Here is a 13684-nt window from a genome sequence, read left to right on the forward strand (position 1 = left end):
AAGTAAAACCAGAACACATATTTGGAAGACTGTTGGGAATACATACGTCGTTCTACTGGTCCTGCATTGGCTTTCATAGCATCCTTTTGTCTGAAGAGTAACTCCTTTTCTTCCTGAAGTTGCTGCCTCTCGGCTTCTAGTTCCTGTAATTTGTTACCTGTACAAAGGAGGTCTTGCTCAAGATGTCCAATGACATCTGTTTTTTCCTGGATTTGCTTTTCCAGAAGTGATTTTTCATCTGCATAACCATCAATAAGACCTGTAAGAGAATAGAAAAGATTAATCAAGCATTGGTCATTTTCAAGTAGGTACTTCAAAATCACAGCAGGGAAAAAAGTGGAAACCTGTTTCCAGAACAAGGTAACATACTATAAATGGCAAAAATGAAATTATCAGCTAAAAAGCCTCATCCTAGCTAAAAGAAACATCCACACATTGTTGGATATTATGCTACTGCTGTGCACTACAGCAATCATTCACAACTCGATATTCCTTTGTGGACAATCTAGTTGCCCCAGGATGTGGTGATGGCTGCCAACTTGAAAGGCTTTAAGAGGGGAGTGTACATGTTCATGGAGGAGAGGGCTATCCATGGCTACTAGTCAAAACGAATACTAGTCATGATGCATACCTACTCTCTCTAGCCTCAGAGGAGCATTAGGTGCTCCTAATTATATTATATTAGGTTCTGTGGAACACAGGCAGGATGTTGCTGCAATCATCTTGTTTGTGGGTTTCCTAGAGACACCTGGTTGGCCACTGTGTGAACAGACTTCTTGGACTTGATGGGCCTTGATTTGATCCAGCAAGGCTTTTCTTTTGTCCTTTTAGTAATTTCCACTTTTGTCCTTTTAGTAATTTCCACTTGTGTAATATGTACATGACAACAAAGTCAAGCTGTTCTTTTCCAGTAATTGTAGCTATCTTTCTTTCCTGTATAAAACTGTTAGATAGTGATTCATTGCTCTGTTCCGTGTCAACCTAAGCACAGCTACAATTTACTGATGTGTACCAAACTCTGCCTGTTAAAAGCTATTTCATATAATATGATATGTTTGGTCATTCTTTTCCTATGCTCACCATTTCCACCAGTGAGGCATGCAATTAGGCAAATACAGTCAACTCTCAAACTGGCTCAAAGTCACTCTCTGGTGTGTGGATGTACGTGTATGTTTAAACATCTAAATGTATGGGGGGGGGGAAACGAACAAGATCATCATTCAAACAGAATGTAATCATATCAGATTTCTAAACCAGAGCTATTAGTAGGTATACATTCATGTTAATATAATACGTGGATTACTAATATATTTTTTGCCCTGACCTGGATGGCCCAGGCTAGCCTGATCTCGTCAGATCTCAGAAGCTAAGCAGGGTCAGCCCTGGTTAGTATTTGGATGGGAGACCACCAAGGAATACCAGGATTGCTGTGCAGAGGAAGGCACTGGAAAACCACCTCTGATAGTCTCTTGCCATGAAAACCCCCAAAAGGGGTCGCCATAAGTAGGCTGCAACTTGACGGCACTTTACACACACACACTAATTTATTTGCAAAGTGTCATGGGTTGATGAATTTAATTTTTCTTCTGGTAATTATCTGTAAAATTTCTTGGCCATACAGAAACTCCAGTAGGACTCAGTTCAATCACAGTATGAACCCTACTAACCCCTTTATTTGCTCAGAATTTTTTTTGAACAGGTTTAATCAACTTTTTGCAATTGTTTAAAAAGAATGATAAAACTGACAAATTCCTTTATTGAATAATACCAAAAGTGATAAATGTATACTGTAATTATCATTCAGAAAGCCACACTGTTTCAAATACCTTACAAAATCTATTTTCAGGAATACCACAGGTATGAGAAATGCAGTGTTCTCAAAAGGACTAATAAGAGTATTAATGCCTTCAAGTCACCTCCAACTTATGGTAACCCTATGAGTTAAAGATCTCCAAAACATCCTATCATTAGCAGCTTTGCTCAGGTCTTGCAAACTGAGGGCCGAGCTACCTCATGTTGGACCCTCCTTCAACTTTTCATAGCATTATTGTCTTTTCGGTGATTTGGAGTGGTGGACTCTGATTTGGAGAACCGGGTTTGATTCCCCACTCCTCCACATGAGCGGCGGAGGCTAATCTGGTGAACTGGATTTGTTTCCCCACTCCTAACCATGAAGACAGCTGGGTGACCTTGGACAAGTCACAGCTCTGTTAGAGCTCTCTCAGCCCCACCCACCTGACAGGGTGTCTGATGTGGGGAGAGGAAAGGAAGGTGATTGTAAGTTGGTTTGAGTCTCCCTTAAGTGGTAGAGAAAGTCGGCATATAAAAACCAACTCTTCTTCTTCTTCATAACGTGACTCAAGTATGATAGCCTCAGTTTAGCCATTTTAGCTTCTAAGGAGAGTTCAGACCTGCTTTGATCTAGAACCCACTGATTTGTCTTTTTGGCAATCCACAGTATCTGTAAAACTCTCCTCCAACACCACATTTCAAACAAATCAACTTTTTTCCTGTCCATTTTTTCATTGTCCAACTCTCACACACATCCATGGTAATGGGGAATACTATGGTATGAATTATCTTGATCTTGGTCGCCAGCAACACATCCTTAAACTTAAGGATCTTTTCTAGCTCCTTCATGGCTGCCCTTCCCAGTCTCAAACTCCTTATGATTTCTTGGTTGCAGCCTCCCTTTTGGTTGATGATGGAGCCAAGGAATAGAAAATCGTGAACAATTTCAATATCTTCATCACCAGCCTTAAAGTTGTGCAATTCCCCAGAAGTCATTACTTTTGTCTTCTTGATGTTCAGCTGTAATCCTGCTTTGACATTTTCTGCTTTAACCTTCATCTTAAATTGTCTCATCATAGGATTTTCAAGGTAAGAGATCATCAGAAGTGGTTTACCATTGCCTCCTTCTGCGGAGTACTAACCAGGGTTAGCTGAAGTGGCACTGCCATTGTCTACGAAAGATCCTCTGCCAGTTTAACCTTCCAATTGACACCAATACTGCCGCTGCCCAGTAGCAAACCCTTTAAGGTTTCCTCCGCCCCCATCACTACTGGAACTGTCCATTCTCTTCTGCTGATGTGGCCGTTGATCCCTGAAGGGGGTGGATGCATCTTAGTCTAGTGTCTCAACTATGCCCATTCCACCTTAAGTGACTGTGCTAGGAGTTTAGCCTCTTGACAGAATCTAAACTCCTTGTAGTATTGCTCTCAGGTTCACTGACCCCCTTAGTATGTTAAGGTGTGCATCCAAGGCGGATAATTAATATGCTGACATGAATCTGTGAATGATTTACCAGCAATTTGTAATGCTTGCCAAAAACTTGTCCATTTTTAAAGTTATGTTCACCCACCGCTGTTTAATACGTCACTTTCATGAGTTATGTCAACATATTTTTGAACAACTGAAATTTTACTAGCACAGGAGTTATTCATTTATGAACTCTCTGATTAGAGCAGATGCACCATTACAAGTTATTTCAGCAAGTCTTCACAAGTTAAGCTGACTACTTCACAGCCGAACAAATGGGAAGGAGGAGAAGGACATTTCAATGCCAGCAGTCACGTAAATGTTCCTTAAAGGAATGTGATACATGAAGATTTATAGTCACACAGGGTTTGAAATATACTGAGATGCAGGCAACTTGTTTAAGTAGTCATGGATTTTTTTGTGTGTGCAAGCATAGGCATTTTTAAGAGATGGATTTTTAAGAGAATCCAAATCTACAGAACAACACCAACAGATCATAACATTCCAAATTCTCTTGTATCATTATTCCCCCACACACACCTTTATTCCCCACAGCTCTAAATTAGAACTTGCCGAAGTGGAATTACAGGAATTAGAATCCCTGTATTTGGCCAGATTCCAAAAAATTACTTTAGGCACACCCAGGGGCCTATTCAAGCCCAGTTAAATATTTTTCTTTGAACAGCTGATTCCCATGACATACTGCTTTTGAAATCCTTGGGACACAGAACAAGATGTATGTTACTCTAGAATCTGGCCCTTGTTTTTTGACCATAGATAGCAAAACATATATTAAGCAAGTTGTGATTCTTAGTACAAGTGCTTCACCAGTCAAAATCCCCAAGTCAGTAATACCACTGGCCCAAACAAGAAAAGTAACAACTTAAGAAAAAACTTTAAAGGAAACACACCATTAACAAATGCTGCACTAGCTAGCATTCTGGTTAGCAACTAATTTTTAACAGGGGAAAATATTTTGAACTGAGCAAGGGATGAAGGGGACACAACTTTTGGTCCTTTCAGGATTACACAAAACAGGATATAGGCCCAGGAATCTTTTAACTCTCTCTTCCACAGAACAAACAGTGCTTTGTACAAAGTTCTCCCCTTCTGCATCTCAGCAGAAGCAGTCTTCTGTATGCCCTGTGGTTCCATACAAGATTGAATATCTAAGATACATGGGGTCAGGGCCCAAGCATTACATTGTTGAGCCCACTACAAACTTATAACATGCCCCCTTCAGCCAACACCACAAGTCCTCAATCCATACACAGAATCTCATGCACCTAAAAAGTTTTACTCATTGTTAACATATTTTACATTTCTACAAATGCACACCTGTGTTAGATTTGTAGGACTCTTACGAACAAAAGTATCAACTATTTTGTAACCCTTTGGTCATTAAAAAGGGATTATCCTGTCAATGTCTGGATTTTTTAAAATTCTAATGGACCAACATGGCAGCAAACATTGGGCCAATTAACTTTAAAGCTTTATTTCTTTGGCTTTTTTCATTGCAAAAACATCAATTAGCTCTCCAAAGTCAATTTCTCTTGCAAGTGCACATTCAACAGGCAAGGGGGCTAGGTGGCTTAACCCCCCTGTGGAACACCTGCAGTTTTTGATCAATTATACCTTGCTGAAACTTCTTTTCTGCCACAATCATAGGCTGTGTGCAAAACATCTGTAGGGCTATGCACACCTCAGTGAAAATCAGTTGCCACCGAATCACTGTCTATATTGAAATGATTTCATCTTGATTTTGTTCATCTGCTGTATTGTCGCTTGACTGCAGAAAGACCCCGTCCTTTAGTTTTTTGGGGTTTCCCCCCTTCTTTCTGTAGGGTTGCCAGCTCTGGGTTGGGGTTGCCTGATTTGTATTTATAGCCAGGGCAGCCTGAGGGGTTGGTGTGAGACTGTGAGTGAAATAGATATTTACTCACAAATATGTTTTACTAAGCTTTTTAGAATGGCAATGCCGCAATAAAAACTTGTCTGTCTACTCACAAATATTTGGTGCCTGCAAATCCTACCAGAAGCAGCAGTACTTGCTACCACTCTCTTATGGTGCTTTGATTTGCCCCTCGCTCCTTCGTATACACAAGGAACTCTGGGACTTGTAGTTCTTAGTGTGTGTGTAAACTGTCGTCAAGTCGCAGCCGACTTATGGCAAACCCTTTTGGGGGTTTTCATGGCAAGAGACTAACAGAGGTGGTTTGCCAGTGCCTTCCTCTGCACAGAACCCTGGTATTCCTTAGTGGTCTCCCATCCAAGTACCGTATATACTTGGGTATAAGCCGACCCCCCAAATTTGAGGCCAGAAAAGGGAATTTCTTATTGACCCGCGTATAAGCCGAGGGTCAATAAGAAATTCCCTTTACCGGCAATGCTGCGCTCTAAAATGGCGGCCGCCATTTTAGAGCGCAGGGCCCTGCCCCAGGTCGCCCTCCCGCCGGCCTCCCAGACCCTCCCGCCCCACCCCACCCCATCCCCAGTGCCATTAAAGGGGGGAGGGGGAAGAGCCCCTTACCTGGAAAAGCGGCGAAGCGGTGGCGGCGGCGGCGCGGCCTTCCTGGGCTGGCAGGAGGCCCCCACCGGCCAGAGGAAGGCGCCCAGGCGCGCGGGCGGCGGTGGCGCGGGCGGCGGGGCCTCCTGCCTGGGCGGGAAGGTCCCTGCCGGCCAGCCGAAGCGCCCAGGCGCGTGGGCGGCGGCGGCGCGGCCAGCGGGGGCCTCCTGCCTGGGCGGGAAGGCCCCCCCCAGCCGGAGGAACACGCCCAGGCGCGTGGGCGCTGCTGGCGCCACCGGCGGGGGCCTCCTGCCTGGGCGGGAAGGCCCCCCCCGGCCGGAGGAACGCGCCCAGGCGCGTGGGCGGCGGTGCCACCGGCGGGGGCCTCCTGCCTGGGCGGGAAGGCCACCCCCCGGCCGGAGGAACGCGCCCAGGCGCGCGGGTGGCGGCGGCGCGGCCGGCGGGGGCCTGCTGCCTGGGCGGGAAGGCCCCTGCCGGCTGGAGGAAGGCGCCTGGGCCCGGCGGCGGCGGTGATGGAGGTATGTTCCCCCCTCCCTCCTCCCTCCTCCCCTCCCCCCTCTCCTACCGTATTGACCCGCGTATAAGCCGAGTTCGGCTTTTTCAGCCCTTTTTTTGGGCTGAAAAACTCGGCTTATACGCGAGTATATACGGTACTAACAAGGGCTGACCCTGCTTAGCTTCTGAGATCTGACGAGATCAGGCTAGCCTGGGCCATCCAGGTCAGGGCGTAGTTCTTAGTAGATCATGTCAAATAGAATAAACAAATCTGTCTGTATCTCTGTCTCACCCACACAGTCCTAATTTAACTGCATAAGCATACTCTCTCTATTGTAGAAGAAGAAGAGTTAGTTTTTATATGCCGACTTTCTCTACCACTTAAGGGAGAATCAAACCGGCTTACAATCACTGTAAGGAGCGGTCTTTGAAGACAGCTCATGGCCGTGCTCCCAGATGTTGTTTTGCAACTCTCTCCAAGGCCAGCTTAGATCACCAATTTGTGCCCCATGTTTTGGCTTCACAGATTCCTTCTGTGTGGGAACTGCCAAGTATTCCTTTCTCCTTCGGGAGGGGGTTACCTGGGTTACTGGTTATCTCTGTTGCTTGTATATATGCCTAATGCTTTCTCTTAGCCCTTCACTAGTATCATTCTGAATATTGGCTTCTGTGACCTGTTGTTCTTAATCAATAAAACTGCTTTCGTGGACTTGCTGTCTGCTGGAATCTGTTTATGGGATTTGACGCAGGACTAGAGCTTACAATCACCTTCCCTTCCCCACAACAGACACTCTGTGAGGTGGGCGGGTCTGAGAGAGTGTGACTAGCCCAAGGTCACCCAGCTGGTTTCTTGTGGAGGAGTGGGGAAACAAATCCAGTTCACCAGATTATTGTCCGTCGCTTATGTGGAGGAGTGGGGAATCAAACCCGGTTTTCCAGATCAGAGTCCACCGCTCCAAACCACCTCTCTTAACCACTACACCACGCTGGCTCTAGAGAAGGGCCTACGGTTGGGCAGTTCAGAATGTTGCTTGAGATTGCTGCTCTAACACTGTCTCTGACTGATTCCAGCAAATTGCACAAAAATTCTGGACAACAGATATAAGAATACCCTCAGGCATGATTTCCCTCCTCATAGTAAGGAGGCTAGCAGCCTGGGCTGCCACCCAGCCTCTCTGGACCCCTGGGCTCCAGTAAAATATACCCTTCCCCTTCAATGTGGGGGGCCCTGCATGGGGAGGACATGCTCACCAAACCTCTGATGCTATTCACACATGACTTTTGTTGATTTATGGCAACCTTGTGGGGTTTTGCTGATTTATGGCAACCTTGTGGGGTTATCAAGGCAAGAGACATTCAAAGGTGGTTTGCCATTGCTTGCCTCTGCATCATAACCCTGGTATTCCTTGGAGGTGTCCAATCCAATACTTGCCAGGGCCGTCCCTGCTTAGCTTCTGAGATCTGACAAGGTCAGGCGAGCCTGGGCTATCCAAGTCAGGGCACATGACTAGTGGTGGTTAAAATATTAATTGCTTGGGTCTTATAAAAGATAGCTAATATGCATAATAAGGAGGAGAGGTTGGGGCTAAGGGCTCTAGCAACTACTTGGTGGAAAGTCTTGGAGATCTGGATTATGACCCTTAAATTCACAGTTGTCAATCTCCAAAATCATTTTAGAAAGAAGAACATACACTTTCGAATCCGATGTTAAAACAGCGTACCAGCAGAATTTAACCAACTGTTAGATGAATGACCTCTTTAAAATAGTCTCTTTGAATTTGCAAAATATGGATTAACCAAAAAGAACAGTGAACAAATAAGATAACCTCTATTAAAATCTGGTCTGTTGAGTTACTGGATCATGAAAATAGGACCTTTTTATGGTCATTCTAATGTATTCAACATGCTCCAAGATTATTTATAATTTGTTAATTCAAAGAGTACTTTTTAAAGTGCTCGTGTAACTTTCATCTTGTTAAATTTACCTTCCCCATTTGTTTGATGGATGCCCTTCCCATGCGGGAGAAGTGCACATTACAATTCCTCTCCATATTAGCACTGCCCGTCCCAGAAACTAAGCTCAGTGCAGTCCTCTTCATGTGGCCCTAGTGCTGCACTCTGCAGGAAGCCACTCTGGCTGCTGTGCTGGCATCATAATATGATATCTTTGACTGTTAAAGAGCCATTGATAAATCATGGCAAAAAGATTAAGGGTTCTGAGAACTGTTCTAGAAAACCATGAGCTGAGTAGTAGCAATATACGGTGCTGTGTTCATAGAGCAGTGGTCGGAAAACCGCGGCTCCAGAGCAGCATGCGGCTCTTTGGCGCCTTGAGTGCGGCTCTCGGTTGGGTGACGGGAGAGGCGGTGGCTGTCGTCACCTCTGCTGTGCGAATGAACTGAGCCTCTCCTCCTGCCGCTGCTGCTCGCCCGTTCTGGCCCAGAGAGACGCTCGCCGCCGCCTTCCCTCCCCCCCCAGCGCCGCTCCTCCTCCTCCTCCGGCTGGACCCTGTCCCCGGGGCAGCCCTAGACCCCCCCCCCCGGCGGAGAGGAGGAGGAGGCGGTGGCGGCGCATTGCGGAGGCCTTGCCTTGGATTTGCCTCTCTCTAAACGCACATTTTCCCCAGCCAAATTCTCAAAGCTCAAAAATAAGCCCCCATGCAGAGTTTTGAGAATTCAGATGGGGAAAATGTGCATCTACAGAGCGGCAAATCCAAGGCAAAACCTCCCATGCGTTTTCGCCCCAAAGGTCACCCAGGGAACTTCACCGCCACCTCGAACTCAGGTCGTGCCAGTAAAACGCGGGCTGGTCCGGAGCAGGTTGGCCCGGGCCCTTCCCTTCCAGACAGGCATGGGGCCGACCTCTGCGGCAGCAACGCCCTAGGGCCAACTCCGGGTCGAGCTCCTTTGCACCTCTCTCCGCCCGTATTCCTACTTTCCCCCTGCCCCTCCCTCGACGCTCCTCCCCTCCGCTCGCCACGCTGCAGGGCCGGGAGTGCTCCGGGGCCGCCTGTCGCTCCGCCTCCTCTCCGGAGTGAAGAAAAAGTCCGCCGCGCTTTCTCGGCACTTTCCGGCAGGCTTCTTCCCCCACCCCGCGCTCCGGCTTGGGGCTTGCGTCTCCCCCCGTCTCGCTTTGAAAAGTGCGCGTCTGCACTCAATCATATGGCGTGTTAAGCAATGCTCCAAAGATGGTGGTAGTGGCGGCCGGAGGGGGAGGCATCGGTGGCAGGGTGCTACGAAGCGGCAGGCTGGAAGTTTTGGTGCGCTACCGGTGGCACCGGGTGCTGGTGAGCCTGAGCCACGAGGCGCTGGTGCTGAGCGGCGAGGAGGGAGCCACCGCTTGGCATGCAGAAGGTCCCAGGTTCAATCCCCGGCATCTCCAGTTAGGTGGCTCTCAAAAGAAATCTCAATCGTTGTACTGTTGATATTTGGTTCTGTTGACTAAGGAGTTTGCCAACCACTGTCATAGAGGAATGGTTAGGATTTGAGACGTGTGTGTGTCACTTTTATATACCAAAATGCATTACTGATCAGTGGTATACATTTATTTATTACACACACTGACTACAAACTAAGCAAGTCACTGGATATGTAGAAAACAGGATTACACACAAAGGATTTGGGGCAAACGAGCTGCACAAGGATACGTTAAATAGGCTGTCAGCCAGGTAACTAACACCCAAGGGTGGAGAGAGCAGCTTACTTTTCCAACTTATGCATACTTGTATAACATCTCTTCATAATTACTCACATTTCTCACACTGTGAGTGGAATACTGGACTCTGGACAGTGGATAGTTTGGATAGTGAAATCATATTACAAGTAGATAGTTTGGATAGTGTAATGACATTGGAAAGGAGGAAGAATGGCCCCAGGAAAGGTTTTTTAAAATACGACCACTGGCATTCTACTATATAAAGCCAGTGGATACATACATATATATACACACATATATACATATATATACATACATATATATACATATGTGGTGGAAAGTGTCGTCAAGTCACAGCTGACTTATGGTGACCCCATAGGGTTTCAAGGCAAAAGCCTGCCTCTGCATGGGCTGAGAGAGTTCTGAGAGAGCTGTGACTGGCCCAAGGTCACCCGGAAGGCTTCTTGTGGAGGAGTGAACAATCAACCCGGTTCTCCATATTAGAGTCCGCCATTGTTAATCACTATGCCACACTTGTGTATATGTATACATACATATACATTAAAGCTATAATCAATGGCATTCTTATACAGGCGTTTCAATCATTATATGAGGTCAGAGGGGCATACTTTTTCTGTGGAAAATATGTAGTATGATTACTTTTATTCGTGCATAATACACAGCAACATTGCCAAACAAGGAAGATTATAATCACTGTGGCTTAAATGTGTCCTTTGTAAAAACCAAGATGACAACATCAAATTATAAAAGGGTGTTGGCTGCCATAATGTGACAGTAAATATGCTCGTGAGAAAGGGCACGAAATCTTTTTAGCTTTTATATGGCATTAACTTTTTATAATAATTGCCCATGGGAACATTAGTAAACCACATGACAGTCATCAGACAATAATCACCAGCCAGCGTGAACAAGAGAGCAAGAAACCCCTAATCAGTCTGGCAGGCTTAGCTACTAACAGGAACCCAAGGGCAAAGTGAACTATACAACCGCTTCAAGTCAAGACAATGGACACAGGCTTGCCTGTCACCTACTTCTGCAGTGCCACCAAAGTGGTGGGACAAGCAGACCCCATGTAGAGGCCAATTGACTTGGAACTGGTTGGTAACATTACTAAACAAAGGCCGGCCTACTGCCTGCTCCCACGTTGCTGCCAGCTGGGTGCCAGTTTAGCAGCCAGAGACCCAGCCAATGGCAGCATGGGAAGAGATGATGGAAGAGCCTGCGCCAGTCATTGTGGCTGACCTGATCCGATTAGCCCTCCAGGGCAGTGATGCACTGGGAACTTGCCAACTAAGTTAAAGAGCCTCCTCTTTGCATCTTTTGTCTTGTGAGCAAGATGCGAAGGAAACTGAATTTTTCAAAACAACACGTACTTGGTTCTGAAGAGATGTTATACAAGTCCCACTCTGCACAGCGTCACAGTTCTACAGGAAGTGCAGGACATTGCTAAGAGTATGTCAGCATAATTAGCTGTTATGCAATTTTAACAGATTCTGAGTCTTACGCGAAGTCTGATATTGTGAGTACAGGGCACGTTACTCCCCCATCATATGACCTTGTAACCTTGTAACAAAATCTAAAGAATTCCCTATGAATCTGTCAAGGTACAGCCACCAATTGGAGGGGTTGTGGCTCAGTTTGTAGAGCATCTGCTTGGCATGCAGAAGATCCCAGGTTCAATCCCCGGCATCTCCAGTTAAAGGGATTAGGCAAGTAGGTGATGTGAAAGACCTCTGCCTGAGACCCTGGAGAGCCGCTGCTGGTCTGAGTAGACAATACTGACTTTGATGTACCAAGGGTCTGATTCAGTATAAGGCAGCTTCATGTGTTCACCATCAACACACACTCAGGGAAGCATGGCTGTCTATTACAAGAATAAAAGCTATGATAATGAAATAATTCAAAGGAAATAAGTTCAGCCTCTTATTTTGTGCAAGTTAAAGAGGTTAGATGATCCACTACAGATCTCTGAAGTGCCCCACCCTTTATTATTAGTGCAGCCCTCAAACCGAAACACTTTTTCTGCTGTCCCCCACTCTCATTATGGCAGTTTCTTTCCCCTTTTTCAAAGAGATCTGAATTAATTTTCAGTTCTAGTAACACCTCCTTTCTTCTGTTAATGAAAAACTGATATTTGATCCATAACTACCAGAAACGCTAACAAGGATTCATGATATCAGAATAGCTTCATAACTGTGAAATTTTTAGATACAAAATTGAAAATACGGTTGATATAATGAAGAGAAGTGACTCGTAAGGCTTTTAAAGCTCCACATAACAGGGGAGGCCATTACTCACCCTCCGCTCTGCCAAGCTCCAACGCCAACTGCTGTCTAGCTTTAACTTCTTCATCCAGCCGCTCTTGTAAATCCTCCTGCCCTTTGAGCAATTCAGTGGCTTCTTGTTCCCGTTTAAAGGACTCTCGCATCAATTCTGTCTGAGTAACTTTGGCATGTTCAAGCTACAAAGTAAGAGAATTAAATTAAAATGTTATGATTTTATAAAGTTACAAATATATATTTTTTCCTAAGCCTCACACTGAAACTGTTCAGCATTGTGGGAATTTTTTTCTTAAAGTTGATGGATGCCTTTTCATTAATTGTCCCACATATCTCAATCAGAACTTTATAATATTTACACAACACAGCCAACAAGATAAGCAAACATCTGCAAACTATGGTACAATGAGTCAAGTGATCATATCCGTGTCCAAATGCCGGAACTTTGAGACTTCCTAGTTTATGTCAATTCAAGACAGGCTCATTTTTTCTGTTAAATATACACAGCACTTTAAACCACTTTAATACAATCTTTAGCACTTATTACTTGGATATTCTTCTTACTGCACATTTCCATGAAATGTTCTAAGAACACTGCATGTCTCAAATGATAACCCTACCTCATGAAAAACGTGAGTGCTTTCTGCTATGCTAAAATAAAGCAACACACAATATGCAAGGCAGTATCCCAACACACATTTTAAAGACTTCAGGGCACTTATATTTAAGAGGGGATGTCAATTTACACTGATTACCTGCTCACTCTGCAGGCCCTACTTTGTCTCTTATGCTGACCCCCAGAAATAATTGGGGGGGGGGCCTTCACTAGGTTGCAATGAGGGGATCTTGTTAGAAACTACCACCTTAAAGAAACTTAAGCACTCTTAAGTTTTCAGAACTGCATGGTGGATACAGGCTGTTATTTTTGCATGTACATTTGTAAAAGAAAAGTAAAACTGCTATCAAAGGTCACAGAATAAACAAACCTGCAGTAAAAGTTTCTCAGGATCTAAAGCTCCTTTCTGAAGAGCATTATTTTATTGTAAACAGCTTGGACTGGCTCACAGCCTCAAACATTAACACCAGTTCAGTGCCACATGTAACAAATCACCACCAGATATTGGGGAGGGGCCAGGGCTCAGTGGTAGAGCATCTGGTTGGCACGCAGAAGGTCCCAGGTTCAATCCCCGGCATCTCCAGTTCAAGGGACTAGGCAGGTAGGTGATGTGAAAGATCCCTGCCTGGGTCCCTGGAGAGCCGCTGCCGGTCTGAATAGACAGTACTGACTTTGATGGACCAAGGGTCTGAGTCAGTATAAGGCAGCTTCATGTGTTCATGTGTAATACAACTAAATACAAGCCAACAGGAAAAATCTAGGGTGGGGACTTGCAAAATAAAAACAGTTTTACAAGCCTTCCTAAAAACCCTCTGCGGCTTCTCCAGGAGGGAG

At 45.4% G+C, this 13684-nt stretch overlaps 1 protein-coding gene across 1 annotated transcript in view; it reads right to left on the reverse strand.

Annotated features, from left to right (window-relative positions):
* Positions 1–13684, reverse strand: part of AKAP9 (A-kinase anchoring protein 9) — a 142780-nt gene that overhangs the window by 52181 nt on the left and 76915 nt on the right. The window contains exons 23-24 of the mRNA XM_056857090.1: positions 12254–12416; positions 47–259 (exon numbers count right to left, since the gene is read on the reverse strand). Of these exons, the coding sequence (XP_056713068.1) occupies positions 47–259; positions 12254–12416 (376 nt within the window). The remainder of the gene's footprint in view (positions 1–46; positions 260–12253; positions 12417–13684) is intronic.

Source organism: Euleptes europaea, chromosome 11, assembly GCF_029931775.1.
Source record: "Euleptes europaea isolate rEulEur1 chromosome 11, rEulEur1.hap1, whole genome shotgun sequence".
NCBI lineage: Eukaryota > Metazoa > Chordata > Lepidosauria > Squamata > Sphaerodactylidae > Euleptes > Euleptes europaea.